General features: G+C 42.5%; 1 protein-coding gene across 8 annotated transcripts in view; it reads left to right on the forward strand.

Annotated features, from left to right (window-relative positions):
- Window positions 1-24,411, forward strand: part of CDH18 (cadherin 18) — a 1,028,199-nt gene that overhangs the window by 748,438 nt on the left and 255,350 nt on the right. For all 8 annotated transcript variants that reach the window (XM_074987814.1, XM_074987813.1, XM_074987811.1 and 5 more), the window contains one exon: window positions 1,423-1,717. In XM_074987814.1, coding sequence (XP_074843915.1) covers window positions 1,423-1,717 — 295 coding nt within the window. The remainder of the gene's footprint in view (window positions 1-1,422; window positions 1,718-24,411) is intronic.

Consider the following 24,411-nt stretch of genomic DNA (forward strand, 5'->3'; position numbering starts at 1 on the left):
CACAATATTGCCACCCTTTCTTCTCTGCTGCCTTCAGAGCTGAGTGGCTGGAAAGTCACAGCTGTTGGCCACGCACTCTCAGAATGAGACAGCAGTGTTCTGCCTGCAGCAGCAGAGAAGTAAGGATGGCAATACCATCCTATGACATCCATAAATCTGTGCTGATATCTTCAGAGCTGGATGGCCAAAGTGTAGCAGTTGCTGACTGCACAGCAGTTGCACAGCCGTGCAAGCCACAGTGCAAATACTATATCATACATCCCAACTTCTATGCTGCTGCTGGCAGTGGCTCTGCCTTCAAAGCTGGGCTTCTGGCTAGCTCCTGCTATTCTCCAGCTACCCAGCCCTGAAGACAGCACTGCTGCGATCAACAGGGCAAAAGTAAGGTCCCACAAGTTTGCCTGTAATAACCTTGCAACCCTCCACCTCCACAATTCCCTTTTGGGTCAGGATCACTGCAATTACAACACCATGCTATTTCAAATTTAAATAGCTGAAATCATGAAATTTACCTTTTTTTAAAAAAAAGGGTATCACCGTGAAATTGGCCAAAATGGAGAACGAGTTTGGTAGAGCCTTTCTGGTAATGGAGGTTCAGCTAAATGGAGGGTGGCTGTATCTGTTTTACTTTATACACAAAATGTAAAAAAAATAAAGATTTTTTATTAATTCAAATTCTCTTCATTTTTGCAAGTTTTTTTCCTGTGGCAAATGGATTTCTAGGCTCAATTTTTTATTAATTTAGTGGGAGCAAGCCTTTATAAATTATATATAGTAAATTGTTATGGTAGCAGTAAAGATCCTAGACCATTCAAATTCTACTACTGTAAAATGCACAATATAGGGGTCAGCAGAAGAGGTGTTTTTCCTGTAGAGAAAAGTGAGCAAGTAGCATGTTTTAAGCAGAAGTAAAATAAGGCCAGGGAGGCATGTGTCACAATGCTGCTGTCCTCCATTCTAGTTACTAAAAATGATATTGTCCTTGGGGACATAGGAGATGAATTGTGGGGTGGTGGGATCTGAACTATGATCGGTGAAGTAAAACTCAATCGTAGACTCAGCCTTAGTTCATCAATAAAAATATTTTAGACACAGTGCTCAAGGCATTGCTCCCAACAATGCTGACTCAGTTTAATGCAAGCCTTTAAAAAAGAGAACTGATAGAAATATTATTTTAATGTAGTTGCTATTACCATGACAGAGTTGGAGAAATTCATTGGCTGGATGGCGAATCCCTATGGAATTCAAACACATCAGCTATCCCTTGGTAAATGGTACGCAAAGCTGAATGACCATTACACCAGCCAAGGAGAAGTTCAGTGTCTTTTTAGACCACTGCTAACAGCATACAGATGCACTACATCACAACTTGTTTTGTGAAATATTATTTTACATGATAATGTATATTTGCATATTTTTCAGCTACACTCCAATTCGGACAAAGGTGATGGATCAGTCAAATACATCCTAACTGGCGAAGGGGCTGGAACTATATTTATTATTGATGACACTACGGGAGACATCCATTCAACCAAAAGTTTAGATCGAGAGCAGAAGACACACTATGTGCTGCATGCTCAGGCTATTGACAGACGGACAAACAAGCCACTTGAGCCTGAATCTGAGTTTATTATTAAAGTACAGGACATCAATGACAATGCACCAAAATTTACAGATGGCCCTTACGTTGTTACTGTGCCAGAGATGTCTGAAATGGGTAAGGAAAATATGTTGTTCTTATAATGAATGAAGCAACCAGGTCATGTCACACAGAATTCACAAAGTATTTTCTTCATCATTAGTTATCCATAAAGGTAAACAAAAACTGGAAGGTTGTAGTAAAAAGGCAAAGATTCAAATTAAATGTCACAGTTTTTTTCTTATGTGCCTGTCCATAGTACACACATACAGTACATTATACATGCCAGCAGAAGAGGAAATGCAGTGCTGTTCTTAGACACTTAATAAATTTGCATTCCTGGGTAATGTGTGATCTGCACTTTCTTAAAAGTTACATTCTTGTATTCCTGTACAACTACATTGTTTAATTAATTTTACAGGCATTTGTTCATGTAAATGATCTATGTAATTTACGGAGAGAATAAAATGAAAAAAAAATCCAGTTTCTTTTAGCCCTGAGTGCTACAGTTACTTTTTCCTTGTATTTAAAAAAAATAATTAAAGATTAAGCGCAACTCAGCACTACATTACCCAGTGACTGTTTTATCCTGGATGTTAATTATATTTAAATCAACAGCAACATGCTGCAGTTCCCCTTGCTTATTGCTTCTCAAATAATATAATTGATTTCAAACTTTGCTCCTGTAAGTGGTTTCTCTCCACCGTCTGCTGCCTTGTGTCACCAACAGGTGATTGGAGACCATTAGACATGCCAGTTCGAAAAGAAAATAGCAGGAAGCCCAAGATAAAAATAACCCTCAAGTCCATTTGCATAAAACATAATGGACTCACTTCTACTGAATACTTCTTTCTCAAGTCAGCAGGTGGCTGAACTTTCACAGAATAGAATTTTTAAACACTAACAAGAAAAAATAATTAAAGTGATGTGAGTTACTGGCCTCATAAAAAAGTGATTATTTTAATTGTATGTTTAGGGGATAGAGGCTGGTATAATTGAATCCTGATGCTTTATCATCACTCAGATACACTGAATTATGATGATGTTTCATCATAATGACCCAGGTACATCAAAATAATAATAATTAGGGGTGCTTTGTGAAGGCAGGAAAGCAGAGAGAAGAAGGTTTTTTTAATGAGATGGTAACTTGTGGATATTTAACAGCTTAGGTCTGAAGAGTTTGCTTTGGGCTGAAGCTACTTGTTTCCTTGTTCTCTTGCTCACTGGCATTACTGTGAGCTAGTTGATATAGGTCTTTTGGATTTATCAGGTTTGTTCCTCTAATCTTGCTGTGGGAGTGGTCCAGGCAAACAGCCCCATCACATGCATATTGTAAACTACCATGTTTAGCATATTAGCATGAAGGTTTGTCACACTGTTGTAGGTGTAGAAAAGCTATGCTCAGTCATGTTCTTGAAATATTCAACAACCTTAGCCAGGACTGTAGCCATTTGAAAATACAATAGCTGCCTAGTTCTATTGGGACATATGGCCTCCACCACTCAGGTGATCAAGCTAGCCAGGCTCCAAATGTGCTGCCTCCAGTCCTGACTGGCCTCATGTTATGCTCCACCGAGGGACCCACTCTCCAAGTCTGTAGCCATTCCTTCTCGACTCCTTGCTCCTTTTCAATGATGGACATACCCGGGCAATGTCATCACTGGTGTGCCCTTTCATCAACCACCACAGTCGGTCTCACTCATCACAGACACCTCTCCCCTCAGTTGGGGAGTGCACCTTGGTCATCACACAGTGCAGGGCAGATGGTTGGTCACCGAACAAATGCTTCATATCAACCTTCTGGAACTTTGAATGGTCTGTTATGCCTGTAAACATTTCCAGCAGCTCCTATCTGGCAAGTTGGTCAATGTCCTTACTGACAACACCACCTGCATGTATTAATCAAGCACCAATGGGGAGTTCATTCACTATCGCTCAGCGCAGAAGCCGTAAGGTTGTGGACATGGTGTATTCGACACTGGCTCAATCCCATAACCACTTATCTTCCCGGAGTTCTCAACATGATGGCTGATACTCTGTTACTCATTCACCAACCATCACGAATGGGAAATGGACATGGTTGCCCTCATCCGGGTGTTCCAACTGTGTGGCTACCCTCACATAGATCTGTTCGCCACCAGAACCAACAGGAAGTGCCAGTGGTACTGTTCCAGAGGGGGGCCTGGAAGGCACTTCCTCAGAGACTCCTTTACCATCATGTGGAACGCACCACTGCTGTATGCATTCTGTCCCATTCCACTACTCCACAAGGAGTTGCTCAGGGTTAGGCAAGACTGAGCCCTCCTCATCTTAGTAGCCCTGGCACGGCCCAGGCAAACATGTACCCTTACCTCTTTGGGATGTCAGCTGCGGCTCCTTACCCCTTTCATTCTCACCATGACCTTCTGTCTTGGGACTTCAGCCACACTCTGCATTGCAGTCCTCTCAAACTGCATCTCCACACATGGCTCCTTCATGGCTCCACAATGCCAAAACCATATGCTCTGAGGAAGTAAAGAGAATCCTCATCAACAGTAGATGGGACTCTACATACAAGTCTTACCTTATAAATGATGGTGGTTTTCTCACTTGACAGACACCCATCATTCGACGCCTCCTCATACCACACCTTTGCCCATCCTTTTAGACTACCTACTGCACTTGCTTAAGTAGGGCCTCAGTCTCGGTACAGTCTGGGTACATGCTGCGACCCTAATGGTTTTTCACCAGCCTGAAGATGGATTTTTATCCCTGGCCCATCCTATCACCAAGTGCTTTTTAACGGGCCTTCAAACACCATTCCATTGGTCCGCCCCCAAGTCCCCAACTGGGATGTTAACCATGTGCTCCACCTACTTATGAGACCACCCTTCAGGGCCCTTGGTGATGTGCTCCTGGCTTCATCAGTCTATGAAGGTCTCATTCCTCCTAGTGATCACGTCAGCCAGGCACACTGGGGAGCTTGCTGCCCTTGTGGCTGCACCTCCTTCCACAGTATTTACCAAAGACTTTATGACCTCATCCCAAGTTTCTACTCAAGGTTACCTCACCATTTCACATTAATGAACCTATTCACTTACCTACATTTTTTTCTGAAGCCACATGCTGACCCAGTGCATGTGGCATAGCTTTTTTTCAAAAGAACTTACTAGTGTAGACATATCCGGTGTCTGATCATTTCCACAACTCTCTATTTATTTCTCTCCTCAAATCAAGAATCTCTCCCTAGCCTCTATCCCCACTCATGAGAAGTACCCTTCTTCTCTCTTCTTAATAGCTGAATGTCCTAGCCTTCCCCTTGTCTTTCTTCTCCCAAGTATTCTTAATTCCTTCCTTTGGTCCTTTTTGTTCCCCACCTCATTTCCCAGGTATGTGTCTCTATTTCATCTGCTAGGTTTGAGCTGGCGAGTCTCTGTCTTACCTGGAATCTCTCCCTCAGCCCCTTTTCCTTACATTACCCTGCTTTCAGCTTGCAGCACTGTATCTGCCTCCTCTCCCAGCTCCAGATATTGCCATGAGCCCTTTCTACCTGCTCTGCACATTTTATCAGCCATTGTAACTTCCCAGTGTTTGAGCTAAGATAGCTCTTCAGGTGACTGGTATCCTGCTTTCCTACTGGCATGATATAATTTAAATGAAAAGTTGTGACACTATTTACAGTTGTTTTTTTCTGTCTGAATGGCTGCTTAATTGAGCTGTTGTCTTCTGTTCTGGTGCTGTCAAGATTTCCCTTCACACAGAGTTACTAATATATAGACAGCCATGTTTCGTTTTAATGCTTTGAATCCATATCTGCTTTGCTGCATTACCAAAAATAAAGTAAAATAAAATTAAAAATTCTCCTACCAGCCCAATGAAGAAATATAATCCCTGGAAATAATGTCTCTGAGAGAAATTTCTTGAAACTGATATTACAAAATTGGCAGCATTCCAGTGTAGTTTATTCATGTACAATATTGTTGTCAGGGAATGTGGCTGCTAAGAAAAAGTACTTTGGACCCTCATGAAGTCTCTCCAGCTTTCTTTGGGTCTTTTCTGCATTGCCACATCACAACTATAGACGCAGCACTAAATTTTTTTGCATATTTTGCATAATCTGATGAAGCGATTCTTACCCACAAAAGCTCATTACCTAATGAGTAAAATTTAGTGCTTAAGGTGCTACAAGACTGCTTTTTTGTGAAGGTACAGACTAACACATTTACCCCTCTGAGACTTATTTTCTGTGCATATAGTGAGTTAGTCTTTTTTTGTTTTGTTTTATTTTACGGTTGCTAGATTATATTTTGTTTTTTGCATTAGCTGACAGTCATTCTCATCATACTATAAGCTGGTTACTTCAGCCAATTCTGTCTCCAACAAAACAACTTTCTATGAAACATTCACCTGTTTTACTCCTCCTTTTCTTCAAATTCAGTATTTTCAACAGGATATTACCTTTAATTAAGTACATGATTTTCTGTCTCTTCAACAGTTAATAATTATTTACAGAGCAAAAAAAGGTTAGTAGAGAGCAGATCAGTGTGTCTTCAAAGACTATATTAAAGCACCTTCCAACAAAACTGCTGTCAACAGATCGCAGCCAGACTGATAAGTAGATCGCAAGGGTGATCCACTCTAGAACGAGTGGCCTGCCTGGCTGCTGTCCTGACAGAACAGCCAACTGGAAGTACAGCAGACAAGGCTGTCCAGTGTCCCGGAACCTCAGTGTATCGACAGAGGGCTCCTGGAATGCCCAAATTTGCTTTTTTTTGACAGAATCTGTCAACAGAGGCGTTCTGCCTCATGGGGGAGTGGCAGAATGCTGTTATCACAAGTGCCACAGTCTGTCGATTTACTGTCAACAGAACGCCTTATCTAGGTCTTTCTCTGTGGCGATATTCTTAATGTTCTGCTCTGTATGCCTTCTCTGTTTCTTCCTCACGTCACCTCACCACATCTCTTTTTTTCTTAAACTCTGTCTTACATTTTCTTTTGAGTTTTATCTTGATGTTTGCGATCACTAGACTGGTCTGAGTCTATATCCGCTCCTTGGAAAGTTCGGCATTGCTGTACTGATGTTATTCATCTTCTTCTTATCAGAATCATATCTATCATGTTCTTGGACATCCCATCATTCAATTGCTTCCTACATGTCCACTTCCTCCAGTCCTTTTGTTGGAGTCTCATGTGGCAGATCACCATCTCATGCTCTGTAGCAAACTCTAGTAGTTTCTCACTTCATTTGTTTCTTTCTCCATATCAAAACCTTCCCATGACTCTCTCCCAACCTTTATCTGTTCCAACCTTTGTATTCCAATCTCCTGCAATGATCAACACATCTTTCTTCAGTACCTCCTCCACTGTCTTTGTCAAGACTTTATAGAATAGCCCAATCTCTTCCTCCATACTGTCCAATGTGGGTGCATACACCTGAATGACTGAGATGTATCGAGGATGTGAGTGACGTAAGAATAAATTTGAATATTGATTAGGCTAAGTCAGTCACACCAGAGCAATGGACTGGACTAAAACTGAGTCCTTACCAATGCTCCCAGGATTTTACCCCGCGACCCTGCTCGCCGTCTACGGTGGGTCTAATCACAACGGGGTTTTAGGGTGTGTGAACTGCGCTGCTGCGGTGTGTTTACCCAAGGAAGAAAATACAAACAAGATGTCAGGTTTAACAGGGAGACAGGGTTTATTTTATAACTTAAAAGTATGAATTTTGGTAAGCTAAGTTGTACAAAATATGTAAGCCCTTGTTTTTGTGGAATAGGCACAGGATTTGAATACTATGGCTTATAGCCTTAAACAACAGGTAACTGCTGTAACAGCACTGCTATCTAATCCCTCAGCTACTTACTGCGCTTCCGGGATGGGCCGTGCAGCCTTCGATGAGTGCTGAAAAATGGAAAGATTAACTTCAGAGCTGTATTGTATTTATTTATTTATTCCTGGATCTTCCTGAGGTTCACCAGGTCGCTTAACCCTTGGCCGACTACCGCGGGGAGCAGATCTTACTTAGAAAAAGAATTTGCCTGCGCTAAGCTAGGTCAATTCTCTAGTTAAGTGGGTTGCCCTGCTGGCCAAGCAGGGGAGAGCCCAATATATGCGGGGTTTCCTTCTGAGAGGTTTTCCCCTTAGTTAAGTGGAGGGGTTTTTCTAGTTAAAGGTTATCCCCTCAAAAAATGGTACTGCCTATTTCGACCACCTTGTTATGGTAGCCCTTTATTGCAGACCTTCATTACCCTTAATGGGTTACTAAGAACACCAGGGTTTTCCCTTTATAGGGTTATTCCTGACCGCTCTACCCTCCTAAATAGGGGGGAGCTTATAGCTCTGGATTATAATAATAAAGCAGTTAGCCTAACTACCCTTCTGTGTGCATGTAGTAGTTTTAGGCTAGACCAATAGCATTGGCCTCCTGTGCCTTTACAAAGAGACAAGGGGTACAAAATATAAGACGTAGATCATGGACTTGGGGAAGTCCCAATCCAGCCTCTATTACAAAACTATATAAAAACATTAACTGTTCACCTAATTATTTATATTAACCTTAAACCCAGACCATAAATACCTCCTTATTCCTGCTCTGTGATCCAGGCGCTGGGCCTGTAGTTCTCTTCGAGCTAGAAAGTTATGACCCTCACGGCGCGCTTGTACGGCAGCCGCGTCAGGTCAGATAGTAAAGGAGGAAGAAAAAGAGAACTAGGAGGAAAAACCGGCTTGGTTAACAAAAACCTCCTGTGTTTTTAGGAACGACCGTGATATTTCAGACACCGGCCTGAGCTAGGGTCAGCTGCTGCGGTTTCCCCGTGCAGGGCACCGTTGTTTAGGTGGTGCGGTCTGCCAGGCAAACCCTCCGGATAAAAGAACCGGAGCCTTACTAGTGATTTAGCTCTATGGAGACTGGAGCTCTTCTGGTCTTTAGGCTGGAGCTCTTCTGTTCTTCGACGGCCCACGGCGGCTAGAGAGCGATGACTGACACGCAGGTCAGCTTCGGCTCTTTCGCCAGCGATGTTCGGCTACAGGCTCAGTCCAGCTCTTAGCTCAGTCTTTCTGTAGTCTTCTTTCTTCTTCTTTGTCAGCTCTCCTCCGAGGTCTGGTCCGGAATGCCCCAAGCAGGGCTGCTCTCCTGAATATATGCAGCCTGGGTGGACCTGTTTGACAACCTCTGCCTGCTAGGTCCTCCTCAGTGCCACAATGTATCAAAGGGGCATTTGACTATTACATATGTATGAGGATTCTAAAGTAACCAATCAGTTTGAAACCTTTCAAACCATAACTTCATACATATTCATAGCCCGCCGAATATTAATTGCAACTGTCATTTTCTAACTGTCATTCTCTGGTGGCCATTTTGTGTTTCTAAAACTCCATTTTAACAGTGAATATGGTTTTCAATTTATCTAATTTTGATGTGGTTTGTGAGGGAAATATGTCACCACTGCTGGTAAAGCAGATTATAGATTTTAAATGCTTAGCTTAAGAGCTGTTTGGTTAGGATGCAGGGCAACCATACAGACACCACAGCTCATGGACAGGGACATATAAATCACCTCAGGAGGGGATTTTTCTACAAGATGTTGAACGGTTTTGTTTTGAATCTTGCTACCATCATTCTTGCACTCACCAGCTTGTATCCTAATAATCTTCTAGCTGTTTTTCTAAGAAGGAATCCGACTCCTGCTTCATGCTTCATTTTGTTTCTTGACCAAATGACTTCGCAGCTGCATATCTCTCCTTATGTCCATCCAGCGCATCTCTACCAGTCCAAGTATATTGCTTCGGTGTCTCTCGATCTCCTTCCAAAGCAGCTCTAATTTTCTAGTTGCCCACAGTGTTCAGACATTCCATGTTCCAATGGATGGCATATGTGTTAATTGCAATTTTCTTTCGGTAGCCAACTTATCAACCCAACTCCAATCGCTTGATTGGTATCGTGGACCTTGTTTATCTGGGTGACATCCATCTTTTAGCATTTAGTTATACTGGCATCAGATTTCATTCATATTGTTTGATGGTCAGCACATCAACACTCATCTGACCAACCCTAATCCTTCATCTAGAAACATACTGATGATGATACTGGCTGAAAGACTAAGATCGCAGATGAAGAACATATAGCAGACAAGTAAGCAGGGTTCAGAAAAGATAGAAGTACTATACAGCAGATATTGGCACTAAGACTGATAGTGAAGAAACCTCGACAAAAGAACAAGAACATATATATTTGCTTCGTCGATTTTCAAAAGACATTTGACAGTATAGATCAGAAGGTGACTTGGGAGGTGTTGGAGTCATATGGAGTGGATAGCAGACTGATATAATTGTTGAAGGATATCAATGACAATACAGAGGCAGCGGTGAGAACATGCAGGGAGTGGGGAAGTTGGTTTAAAACAAGTAAAGGTATGAGACAAGGAGATCCAATATCTCCAAGTATCTTCATCGCACATCTGGAGAGAGTGATGGACAAGATCAAGGAAGAGATAGAAGGGATATCTGTGCATGGGAAAAGAATTAACAACTTCAGGTTTACAAATGATATACTTATCATTGAGGAAGATGAGGAGAAGCTAGTGAAAATGGTGCAGGTGCTAAATGAAGAAAGGAGATGGTACGGACTGATTATGAACATTGATAAAACAAAAACAATGGTATTTGGAGCTAAGGAAGTTGGAAGGAAGATCAGTATCGATGGTATTAAACTGGAAAACGTAGAGAAGTTCACATATCTGGGGAGCAACATAATTATGATCTAGACTGTAAGAAGGAAATAGTAACTAGAATAACGAAAGCAAGAGCAAGTTTGAAAGTGATGGATAAGATCTGGAAAAGCAAAGTGATTAGCTTAGGAATGAAGCTGAGGGTCTTGAAAACGTGTGTATTTGGCAGCATGTTGTACGGATGTGAGTCATGGGTGATAACGAAAGATTCAGAAAGAAGAATATTGGCGTTTGAAAGGAGCTGTTATAGAAAGATTCTGAGAATAGGATGGATGCAGAAGTTGACCAATGAGGAATTATATAGAAAGATACAGCTGAAAAAGAACCTGCTGCAGAAAGTTATAAAACAGAAGCTACAACTATTTGGGCATATTTGCAGAATGAACGATGAACAAAAGATCAAGACCTTGGTATTCGGCATAATGGACGGTTCGAATAGGAGAGGCAGACCCCACAGAGAATGGGTAGATGATATAGTAGATTGGTGTGGAGCTACTGTACAGAAACTAAGTCACTCCACACTGGACAGGGAAAGATGGAAGGAAATAGCGAGAGAGGCATCAGACACCAACGAGCACTGAGCCCACAGATATTGATGATAGTGATGATGAGAATGCCTGGAGGATGTGGATGCTTCACAGGGTTTGTTTAGTCGACAAAACACTCTAGTGTAGATATAGCCAAAGACAAGAGCACATAAAATAACAGTTTGTTCTTGTTCTTGTCTGTGTTAGTTCACTTCCCCTCAATGGTCACATAGGGTAGCACTTAAACCTCATTTCACATCATTCTAAATCCCTGGCTGTAGTTAACTCACATTCACATTACAAATTGTGTATCCTGATCATTCATCAGATTTTAGGGGTTACTCAGACTCACTTAGGTTTCTTTGGACAATATTTAGAGTAAAAAAATCAATTTTACTTTACCTGAGAATATTGTTAATGCAAAGGTAAAACATTAACAGCCAGACCTGCTGTCCAGGCCAGCCAGCGGGGAGGGGAGGCAAAGACAGCAATTGCCCTGGGGCCTGGAAATTTAAAGAGGCCCAGGGCTCCCAACTATGACAGCTGCTACTGCAGCAGTGGTGGCAGGTGGAACCCTGGGCTTTTTTAATCACCCCTGTTGACAGCACTGGCTCTGCCTGGCTCCAAGGGCTGAGGGGAGGCAGCACTGTGCTCCAGGCAGTGCTGAGGGCTGGAAGCTTGAGGCCCTACCCCTTCTACCCAAGGTCCAGCCCCTTCCATGGTGCAGAGCCAGCCCTCCTCCTCACCTACAGTTCACAGATGCCTGTGGGAATTGTCAGTCCCCACCCATCAACAGGTGCTTTGTGTGGAGAAAAATATGTGTCCTTTTTATATCGAAAGGCTGTATCTGAGATTGATTCAGAGACATTACTCCTCATCATTTGCTATAATCAGTCATGATGCTTTGATTGCAGTTTTTAATTTATTTCTTTAACATTTATTGATGTTTTTAGCTCCTCTCCATGCTTTTTGGTAATCTGTAAAGTATTGCGCATTGTACACTGTTTTCTTGTCAGTGTCTCCAGCGATACCTCCCCACCTCCTCCAGCTTATAGGTAGATTGATCCCATGTGGACTGGATCCATTTTCAAGACAGGTTTGCCATTTTGACCTTCAGCTGGGATACTGTAAATAGCTAAATTTATTTCCTTTATTTCAGCATTTGCTAAAGGTGTTTCTCATTAGCTGCTATTGCGCATGTTCAGATATCTGAATTTGGTAAGATTAAGGCCACAGATTAATCGTGCTAGGGTTCATACACAAAAAGATAAAGATACCTGGAACACATTACAAAGAATCAATTTCTGGGCATCTAGGAGAAACAGGGTGATAAGTAATCGCGAGCAGAAATTGGTCAAGAACAAATCATACCCTGCCAACATAATTTCTGTCTTTGATGGAGTTACTAGTCTGGTAGATAGGAAGCAACAGATGGGATATATATTTTATATAAGGTGTCTGACACAGTCCTACATGGGCTTCCCCTAAGCAAACTGGGGGAAGACACTCTAGATTAAATTACCATAAATTTGGTGAAGAACTATTTGAAAAACTGTATTCAAAGAATAGCTATCAATGATTTGCTGTCCGAGACTATGTCTACACTAGCCAAAAACTTCAAAATGGCCATGCAAATGGCCATTTCGAAGTTTACTAATGAAGCGCTGAAATACATAGTCAGTGCTTCATTAGCATGCGGGTGGCCGTGGCACTTCGAAATTGACGCAGCTCGCTGCCGCACGGCTCATCCCAACAGGGCTCCTTTTCGAAAGGACCCCGCCTATTCCAAAGTCCCCTTATTCTTATGAGCACATAGGAATAAGGGAACTTCGAAGTAGGCGGGGTCCTTTTGAAAAGGAGCCCCGTTGGGAAGAGCCGCGCAGTGGCGAGCCGTGTCAATTTCGAAGTGCCCCGGCCACCCTCATGCCAATGAGGCGCTGAATATGTATTTCAGCACTTCATTAGTAAACTTCGAAATAGCCATTTGCATGGCTATTTTGAAGTTTTTGGCTAGTGTAGACACAGCCAGAATGTGGAGAGTTATTCAGTGGAGTCATGCAGGGGTCTGTCATGTGTCCTAGTACTTTTAAGTGTTTAAATTTCTGACCTGAAAAATGGAATGGACAGTGTAGTCATGAAATTTGCAATGGCACAACGTTGGGATAGCTTGGAAACACTTTAAAGGACCAGACTAGAATTCAAACAATCTTAATAAATTGGTCTGAAATCAATGAGATGAAATTAAATATAAAAAAGTACTACACTTTAGGAAAGAAAAATTGAATGCATACAAAATACAGAGTAGCTAACGAGGCAATAGTATGTCAGAAAACTTTCTCTGGTTACACTGGATCATAATTTCAATATAAGGGTTGATATTGTGAAAAAGGCAGGAGTGCTGCATTTAAGACATGGGAGGTGCCTGGCACTGCTGAAAGGACTCAAGTGGGGTACTGTCCTCAGTGCTGGGTGCCCTACTTTAAGAAAGATAATGGAATCATAAAATATATGGATGGGAAGAGACCTGAGGAGGTCATCTAGTCCAAGACCCTGCTCAAAGCAGGACTTACCCCAACTAAATCATTCTAGCCAACGCTTTTCAAGACTTGCATTTAAAAACCTCTCGGGATGGAGATGCCACCACTTCTTTCAGTGATGCACCACACTAGCAGGGCAGTAGTCTTCCCTAACATCCAACCTTAACCTCCCCCACCCCTGCCCCTGCACCTTAAGACCATTGCTTCTTGTTTTGTCATCTGACACCACTGAGAACCAACCTTCAGATAGCTGAAGGCTGCTTTCAAATTTTCCCCACATTCTTCTGGGCTCATTTAGTCAGCAGAAGATATCTGTCAGCTTCTCCTCCTAAGTCATATGTCCCAGTAGTCTAATCATTTTTGTTGCTCTCCAGTGGACTCTCTCCAATTTGTCCTCATCTTTTCTGTAGTGGGTAGCCCAAAACTGGACACAGAACTGCAGATATGGCCTCACCAGGAAAATAAAATAAAATAAAAGGGAGTAATCACTTCCCTCCGTCTGCTGGCAGTTCTGCTACTAATGCAGCCCAATGTGTCATTCACTCTCTTGGCAAGAAGGGCACACTGTTCACTCATGTCCAGCTTCTCATCTACTATAATTCCCAGATCCATTTCTGCAAAATGCTGCTTAGCCAGTCAGTCTCCAGCCTGTAGCAGTTCATGGGATTCTTAAGAGCATAAGAACGGCCATACTGTGTCAGACCAAAGGTCCATCCAGCCCACTAGTCTGTCTGCCGACAGTGGCCAGTGCCAGGTGCCCCAGAGGGGGTGGACCGAAGACAATGATCAAGCGATTTGTCTCCTGCCATCTGTCTCCAGCCTCTGACAATGAGAGGCCAGGAACACCATTCCTACCCTTGGCTAATAGCCTTTTATGGACCTAACCTCCATTAATTTATCTAGCTCTTTCTTAAATTCTGTTATAGTCCAAGCCTGCACAGTCTCCTCTGGCAAGGAGTTCCACAGGTTAACTATGCGCTGAGTGAAGAAGAACTTTATTTTATTAGTTTTAAACTTGCTACCCATTCACTTCTTTTGGTGTCCTCTAGTTCTTGTATTATGGGCACAAGTAAATAACTTCTCCTTATTCACCCTCTCCACATCTGTCATAATTTTATATACCTCTATCATAACACCCTCAGTCTCCTCTTTTCTAAACTGAAAAGTCCCAATCTTTTTAGCCTCTCCTCATACAGGACCTGTTCCAAGCCCCTAATCATTTTAGTTGCCCTTTTCTGAACCTTTTCCAGTGCCAGGATATCTTTTTTTTAGGTGAGGAGACCACATCCGTACACAGTATTCAAGATGTGGGAATACCATAGACTTATGTAAGGGCAGTAAGATACAACTTGTCTTATTTTCTATCCCTTGTTTAATAATATCTAACATCCTATTTCCCTTTTTGACTGCCTCTGCACACTGTGTGGGTGTTTTCAAGGAACTATCCACGATAACTCCAAGATCTCTTTCCTGATTAATTATAGCTAAATTAGCCCACATCATATTGTAAGTATAGTTGGGGTTATTTTTTCCAGTGTTCATTACCTTACACTTATCCACATTAAATTTCATTTGCCATTGTGTTGCCCAGTCATTCAGTTTGAAAGGATCTTTTTGAAATTCTTCACAGTCTGCCTTTGTCTTGACTATCTTGAACAGTTTAGTGTCATCTGCAAACTTTGCCACCTCACTGCTCACCCGCTTCTCCAGATCATTAGGAATAAATTGAACAGGATTGGTCCTAGGACTCACCCTTGGGAGTCACCACTATTTACCCCTCTCCATTCGGAAAATTTACCATGTATGCCTACCCTCTGTTTCCTGTCTTTTATCCAGTTCTCAGTCCATGAAAGGACCTTCCCTCTTATCCCATGACAACTTAATTTACATAAGAGTCTGTGATGAGGTACCTTGTCAAAGGCTTTCTGGAAATCTAAGTATGCTATATCCACTGGCTCTCCCCTGTCTGCATGTTTAACCCCTTCAGAGAACCCTAACAGATTCGTAAGACATGATTTCCCTCTGCAGAAACCATGTTGACTTTTGCCCATCAAATTATGTTCTTCTGCGTGCCTGACAATTTTATTCTTTACTATTATTTCAAATAATTTGCCTGGAACTGACATTAGACTTATCGGTCTGTAATTGCCAGGGTCACCTCTTGAGCCCTTTTTTAAATATTGGTGTTACATTAGCTATCTTCCAGTCATTAGCCACAGAAGCTGGTCCAAAGGACAGGTTACAAACTAGTGTTAATAGTTCTACAATTTTCCTTTTGAGTTCTTTCAGAACTCTTGGGTGAATGCCCTCCGGTAGTGGTGACTTGCTAACTTTATCTATTTGTTCCAAAACCTCCTCTAGTGACACTTCAGTCTGGCACAGTTCCTCAGTTTCATTTCCCACAAAAATCGTGCTGGTTTGTGTATCTTCCCAACATCCTCATCTGTGAAGACCAAAGCAAAGAAATCATTTAGTCTCTCCACAAAGGCTTTATTGTCCTTGATTGCTCCTTTTATATTTTTATCATCTAGGGGACCCAATAGTTTTTTAGCAGGCGTCTTGCTTCTAATGTATTTAAAAAACATTTTTATTATGTTTTGAGCTTTTGGCTAGCTTCCTTTCTAAATGCAGGAGACTCCTCTTGTTCTTCATGAATCTCATCAGATTTCTTTTGGCCCAGTCCACTTATTTGTTTAGGTAACTCTGCACTCCATCTTTACCCTAAAGCATATCTACCCCTGCCTGTTGCTTAGTGTCATCTGGGAACTTGCTGAGTTTGCAATTCATACCATCATCCAAAGCATGAATATATATTGAACAAAACCAGTCCCAGGACCAACCCCTGAGGCATGCTGCTTTATACAGTCTGCCATTGTGTCCAACAATCTAGACAGCTTTCTATACACCTTTAGAGTTGGTTCATCCAAGCCATACTTCTTTAACCTCCTGGCCAGCAAGGCCATCTCTCAGTGGGTTGAGGGTGCAGGGCCTGGAGCAACGACCCACAACTGCCCTCAGCATGGAGCCCAAGGCGAACCCCCACCACAAGCCCTGCTTCTGCTGTCTGCCCCTTCCTTCCTTTGTCCTTGCCCTGTCCCCTTCCTGAAGCTCCCTTCCTTGATTGATGTGAAGTGGTGAATTACCTGGGGGCCTGGTGCAGAGCATCAGCAAGGGTTGCCACCCCCCTCACCCCCCACTTACTGTACCATAGAATCTCTGCTTAATAATTCTTTGCTTGAATAATAAGAATATACCAGTAGAGATCTACTACCAACCACTTGATTAGTGATCATGAAATGCTCAAAGAGACTAGAGAAGCTATACAAATTAAAAAAATAAAATACCATCAGTAGTAACGGGGATTTCAACTTCCCCCAACACATACAGACACACACTATGTTGTATTGTACGTGCCTCCTCAGGATGGGATTTTGAGACGTTAAATGACTAGAGCAGCTAGTCCTGAAACTTATGCGAGGAGAAGCAATTCTTGTTTTAGTCCGAAGTAGAACTCAGGATCTGCTCCAGGAAGTCAATATAGATGAATCGCTTGTTAATAGTGACCATAATGTAAAATTTAAAATGATAAAGTTAGTTAGAAATTAAAAAGCACAGGGCTAAAAGTTAAATATCTGCAAGCTTCATGGAGACTTTTAAAGACATAATGGTAATAGTGGCTCATGGTAAATGTATGCTTCAAATTAAAACAAACGCAAGAACATAAAAGTGCTTCACTTGCTAAACAACAAAGTAAAAGAAACAGAGGCAAAATACATTAGTTAAAAATGAAAGTTTTGAATACATTACAAACAAGAAGCCTTAGAAATAACTATAGGGGCCACTGGGTGATTCAGATGCTATGGGAATACTTGAGGATGACCAGGGTATTGCAGAGGAATGAAATAAATAAGTTTGCATTCGTATTCCTGTCTGAGGATATGAAGGAGAGCCTGAAACCTGAAACAGTCTTTGTAGATCACAAATCTGAGGAACTGTTCCACATTCAGTTAATATTAGAAGAGGACTTAGAACAAATCGATAAAGTAAACAATAATAGATCACCAGGACAAGATGGTATTCACAAAAGACCTCTGAAAGAACTCCCATGTGAAATTACAGAGCTACTAACTATGGTATGTAACCTATCATCTAAATCACCTTCTGTGCCAGATGACTGGGGACAGAAGTGCCATTTAGGGGGGAGTTAGGGGCACTGTAGCCCCCCCGGAGGTTTGAGCCTCTGAATTTCATGCTTGAGGTCTACTTGAAGTGAATTCCCTAGCTTCAGACAGCTCTTAATAGAAGCAAAGCTGCTGCTTTTCCCAGCTTTGCCTTTAGAGCAAGGAGTCTGTTTATAAACAGAGGGAAACAGGGAGATCAAGATAATAAAAGACTTGACATTAAAGGATTGTAATATGATTGTGAAAACATTTCCTGGTGCTGCACTTAAAAGATATGACAAAATGGGCAAAGGTAAATACTGGTGTGTTCCAGGACATCTATACTGGGACCAGTACTGTTCCACTTATTCATAAATTATATTTAAAAGGGGGTAAACAGCGAGGTATCAAAATTTTGCAGATGATAGAAAATTACTTAAAAATAGTTAAGCCCAAAGCTGTCTTCAGTGTGTTATAGAGAGATCTTTAAAAATGAGTGATTGGGCAACAAAATGGGAGATGGAATTCAATGCTGATAAATTCAAGGTAATCAACATGGAAAAACATAATCTAGATTTATACAAAAAATGATAGGGTCTATATAAGCAGTTGCCACCCAAGAATGAGATTGTAGAATCATTGTGGATAGGTCCCTGAAAATATGTGCTCAGTGTGCAGCAGCAATCTAAAAAACTAACAGAATATTGGAAATCATTAGGAAAGGAGTAGATAAGACTGAAAATGTCATATTGCCTCTGTAGAAAGTCATGGTACTCCCACATCTTGAGTGCAGTCCTGGGCACCCCATCTAATGAAAGATACGTTAGATTTTGAAAAGTTACAGAGAAGATCAACAGAAATTAGGGGTAAAATCCTTTTTAAGGAGAGATTAAAAAGACTTGGATTTTTCAGCCTGGACAAGAAATGACTAAAGGTTGGGGAAATATGTTAGAACGTCTAGAAAATCATGAATGGTGTGGAAAATTGAATAAGGAAATCTTGTTTACTTTTTTACTAACACAACTCATGGTGGTCACCCAATTAAATGTATAGGCAGCAGATTTTAAACAAGCAAAAAATTTTTTTTCTTCTTTGAGTGCTTGCTCATATCTATTTGAGTTAGCTGTGTGCATGGCTGTTGGAAAGTTTTCCCTAGCAGCTAGCCAGCTGGGTTGGATATGGAGCACCCTGGAGCGTCAACTAGGCAAAAGTCTAGATGTGACTCAGCTGACCCGGCATCCCACAGTTCTCTTTTTTACCAACTATTGTGGCTGTTGTATTGTTCTACTAAAGTACCTGTGGCTCCGCCACAGCTCCATAGTTCTTCCTGTGCTACTAGTTGTTAATAGCTGTATTTAGCATAACCATCCTTCTGTTTTGGGTTCAGTTAGTCTCCCTTTCAGATTGAGTAGGGAAGGTCTCCCCCCTTCTCCTACCATTCCCCTCTGGGTGTTGAGGGAACAATAAAACCCCAGGGTTTTTAACCACTGCTCCCACTTCTTAAAGTCTATGCCAACAAGTGACCCTCATGACTCCTGCCTTTGCTGTTTGGATGAAGCTCATCAAGCAGATACGTGCTGTATCTACAGGGGTTTCAAGCCCCAGACAGGTACGGAGTGTGGCTTTCCATTCCAGCAACTTCTCATAGCGTTGGCATTTCAACTGCCATTGTAAGACTCCACACCTCCGTTGTCGGTGTGCAGCATGCCATCCTTGGCCCTGGGCTCAGTACCCCAGAAGGATTCTACTTGCCAAAACTGCTGGTGCTCCACTGCTCCAGCTCATTGGTGTGTGCCTCCGAGTTGTCCAAAGCGTTGGCACCAACTGCATTGACAGTGGCATCCTTGGTTCAGAAGGTACTGGATGCTTCTGGGGCCCAAGATGCTGATGTCCCTGCATCCAGCACACCATGCCCTAACATCTTAGCCTCACCCATAGGTAAAATACCCACAGGTATGCTTGTTGGTCCTTTGTCAATGCCTGATATGTACCGGGTGGCTCAGGGACTCATAGAAATGATGAGCTCCCCAGGGCACACTGAGGCCCCTGCCTAGATGTATTTCCAGGGGTAAGCCTTCACTGTCTGTGCCTGTTCAAGTGCCATTGCCTGATCTCCTGATTCTTTGGGATGGCCCTGAGTCCTAGCATAGGCATCCCAGGCATCACAGAATAATAGAATCAGAATTCTAGGGCTGGAAGGGACCTCAGAGGTCATCTAGTCCAGCCCACTGCCTAAAGTAGGATCAACCCCCACTAAATCATCCCAGCAAGGACTATGTCAAGCCAGGACTAAAAAGCCTCTAGGGATGGAGATTCCACCACCTCTCTCAGTAATGCATTCCAATGCTTTACCACCCTCCTACTGTAATAGTTTTACCTAGTATCCAACTGTGGCATGGTTGGGCCAGGAGAGGAGTGGAGATGGAGCTGACAATCAAAGTGGGAGCAGCTGAGGAGCAGGCTGCCCTAAATCAATTAGGGCCAGCTGATCCTACTCAGGCCTACCTTTATAAGCTCTTCTCCATGCAGGGCAAAGGGAGGAAGGTTAAGGAGAGAGTGGGAGGCGAGTGAGGAGAAGGAAGGAGACTTAGAGGAACACTAGAGACCACAAAAGAGGAGAGGAGCCTCAGCACCCCAGGGGCATGGACTTCCCCAACCCAGGGGGGCCTGGAGCAGAGACTTTGAGGAACTGGTCAGTTGTAGGAGACAAACAAAGGAGGGGACTTGCTGCCATGGCTACCACTAGAGGAAGGAGGTACCAGGGGGAAGTGGCACAGGGAGAGGAGCTGCAAGGGCTAAGGGAGTCAGCCCTCTCTGGTAGTGGCCATCCAGGGTCTCTGGGCTGGAACCCAGAATGAGTGCGTGGGGACCACATTCACCCCCTCAGACTGCCCCCTGCCCCAGCAAGGTTAACGGGATTCATACGGTGGGGCCAGCAAACTAACAGAAGACCTAGGGCCCAGGAATGAGACTGACTGTGCCATACCAACCTATACCTCTCCCTCTGTTACTTCAGGCCATTGCTCTTCGTCCTACCATCTGTCACCAGATTGGAGCAAATGCAGTTGCAACTTAGTGACTAGCTGTATACAGTGGATTGTATAGTGTGCCGTGGGTGGGAAGCTGGAGGTATATAGGTAAGCATTGCAGTCCCTGGGTTTTCGGTGTAGGGTGGTGTTTATGTGACCATCGTTTATCTGCACAAGAGGAAGTGGACCTCTTGTGTGGACTGATCCAGGCTGAGATTGATGGTGGGGTGGAAACCAGTTGAACCACAGTGGACCTCTTCAAGAGTCTCCTTCCCATGGGTCCAGCTGATGAAGACGTCATCAAAGTAGCGGAAGTAGAGGAGGGGTGCTAGGGAACGAGAAGTGAGGAAGCGTTGTTCCAGGTCAGCCATAAAAATGTTGGCATAGCGTGGGGCCATGCAAATGCCCATAGCAGTGCCACTGATTTGAAGGCATAAATTGTCCTCAAATCTGGACATGAATCAGACATCAGGAATGGTAACATACAAAAACCTGTAGGAGAACACTTCAGTCTCCCTGGACAATCTGTAACAGATTTAAAAGTAGCAGACCTACAACAAAAAAAATTCAAAAATAAAATGCAAAGAGAAATTTCAGAGCTGTAGTTCATTTACAAATTTTACTCCATCAACTAAGGATTGAACAGAGACTGGGACTGGTTGGGCCATTGGAAAAGCAGTTTCTCTGCTCTTGATGTTCACACCTCCATGTTAGAATCTGACAATGGGCCACATCCCCCTGGCTCAACTAACTTGATTTCTCCTCTCTTGATGTACACAACTCCACATTAACTGCTGATAATGGGCCACATCCACCCTGACTGAATAGACCTTGTCAGCTCTGGCCCTCCCCTTTAACAAGACTCCTTCTTTAAATCCTTCTCTGAAACTCCTCCCCAACTCATGCATCTGATGAAGCAGGTCTTTGCCCATGAATGCTTATGCTCCAAAATATCTGTTAGTCTATGAGGTGCCACAGAACTTGTTGTTGCCTGTGGATTTAGTGTACTGAGATATTCAGAAAGCTTTTGACAAGGTTCCACAACAAAGGCTTGAAGGCAAAATAAGCTGTCATGTTATAAGCACCAGGTGCTTTCCTGGACTGCCAATGCATTAAAGTACAGGTAAGTCCAAATCAGCTTGAGATGTCACAAAACTGGCTGACTGAGCAACACACGGCACCTCGATATGCAGCAGCAGTTTAAAGAAACCTAATTGTGTTATGAATGATTTGGAAAGGGCTGATAATAAAACAGAAAATATAATATTAAAGCTGTATAAATCTATGGCACACCTACATCTTAAATATTGCATGCAGATCTGTCATCCCATCTCTAAAAGGTATATTAGAATTGCAAAAGATACAGAAAAGTGCAACAAAAATTATTTGAGGTATGGAACAACTTCTATATCAGGAGCGATTAGTAAGGCTGGAACTCTTCATTTTAGAAAAGAGATGACTAAGGGGAGTTATGGTAGAGATCTATAAAATCATGACTGGAGTGGGGAGAGTAAGCAAGGAAGTTTTATTTATATCTCATAACACAAAAAAGAAGTATTTCTTTACACAACACACTGTCAACATGTGGAATTTCTTGCTAGATGATGATGTGAAGATGAAAATTATTAAAGGGTTATTAAAAATGAAATGGCACATTCATAGAGGAGAGGCCTGGATGTGGCTATTCGCCAGAATCAGCAGGAATTCAAAACCATGCTCTGTAGTGTCCCTAGATTTTGTGTCTGCAAGACACTGGAAATGGGAAACAGGATGGATCATTTGGAGATTACCTCTTCTGCCCACTTCCACTGCAGTTGCCCTCTCATCTTCACCCAGCTGGGGGAGCCAGGCAGGCAGAGAGCCGCAGAGTGGCTTCAAGTTGCAATTAACTTGGGTTAACACAGGTTAAGAGCAACTTGAAATTGCACATTTTGGGAGTTTACCATATTTAGTTGATAAATAATTTGTGTGTAACAGCAAAAATGTGGCTATGTACTTTCACTCATCCTCCATCCCCAGGTTTTCTTTATTTCATATGTTATCAAACTTAAGGTTGGATTCTTTTGGGAAATCAGAATTGTAGGGTGCATCTACACCAGTCAGCTACTTTGAAGTACCCAGCACAACGTCGAAATAGCACGTGTCGTGTCTACACGCGCCGTGAGCTATTTCGATGTTGAAATCGATGTTAGGTGGTGAGATGTCAAAATCGCTATTCTCATCTGAAGATGGGAATAGCTCCCTACTTCGACATTCAACATCAAAGTAGGGCATGTGTAGACGATCCGCGTCCCGCTACTTCAAAATAGTGGGGTCTTCCATGGCGGCCATCAGCTGAGAGGTTGAGAGACGCTCTGTCCAGCCCCTGCGGGGCTCTATGGTCACCTCATGCAGCAGCCCTTAGCCCAGGGCTTCTGGCTGCTGCTGTTGCAGCTGGGGGTCCATGCTGTGTGCACAAGGTCTGTAACTGGTTGTTGGCTCTGTGGATCTCATGCTGTGCAGGGCAAGTGTGTCTGGGAGGGGCCCTTTAAGGGACTGGCTTGGGGCTTTGCTGGCCCCTTATTTCGATGGGGAGCGCTTGTGTGTGTGGACGCTCCACATTTCCTTCCGGGGCAGCTCCTTTTGATGTTCCCCATTGCTACTTCGACGTGGAACATCGACGGCACCAGCCCTGGAGGACGTGTAGATGATAAATGTTGAAGTAGCCTATTTCGATGTCCTTATTTCAAAATAGGCTACTTCGACATAGTGTGCTAGTGTAGACGTAGACGTAGCAATGTGAAGTCTCTTTTTCCAATCTGTGTTATACAGTTACTGAGGAAGGAAAAGCTGAAGAGGGTAACTTCAGTCTGTGTCTCTGTATACAAACATTTAACATTGAATGAGGCAGTTTAATAAAAAAGTAAATGTCTGCTGAGAATGCAAATCTGTATGCATGGCTTGCTGTAGTTTGCTGTGGTGGTAAAATCTTAGATGGATCAATGTTGAATGAAAATGTTAAGAAGTGAAAATAAAGTGAAGATTTTCGAAGGCTGGAAATGTCTGCCACAACTGCACTGGGATGAATTTGCAAAGGAATTCTCATGGATTGTGAAATAGCAACAGCCTACAACAGACCACTTCCATTTCATTCTGCAAAAGAAAACAGTATTTACTCTGGCAAAGTCATAATACTTACATTCTACCTGTGTTGTTTGATAAAAGTTCCTGAGCATGCATTCTAGAAACTCTTAATTATTTATTTCTGGTTCCTTTGTCACAGAAATAAAAATGAAACCATTAATAAATAATTAAACCTCAATGCATATTTATTGATCTCTATGAATAAAAAAAATTAAAATGCCCAGATCATTTAAACGCTGATGTTTTCTTTGTGTAGAATCATAATACTTCAATCTATGATTTATCTGTCAGTATTAATTGCCAGAAAAAGGAGTTTTGGTGGCCGATGACCCGCTTTGTGCTGGGTCTGAGCCATGTAATGCTGAAGAGGACAGGCTTCACCCATTTTAACATTATCAGAGAAAGTAGAAAGAACTTCTGTGTCCGAAATGGAACATTGCACTGTTGCATGGCTGCTTCCTCAAGCATTTTCAGGTCCTAACACTGCAAAGACTTACATGCTTAGTTGGCTTTGACCTTGAGCTCCATCAAACTCAACTAATTCCATTCATGGTGCATAAGTATTTGCAAGATTAGGACCAAATACCACCAACACTAGAAAGGGGCTGATGGTCTGTTCCAAAATTGAAATTCTTATATGTCTTCATTAATATTGGTTAGTTCTGTGTGTAGAAACAGGAAGTGT

Source organism: Carettochelys insculpta, chromosome 2, assembly GCF_033958435.1.
Source record: "Carettochelys insculpta isolate YL-2023 chromosome 2, ASM3395843v1, whole genome shotgun sequence".
NCBI classification, from domain to species: domain Eukaryota; kingdom Metazoa; phylum Chordata; order Testudines; family Carettochelyidae; genus Carettochelys; species Carettochelys insculpta.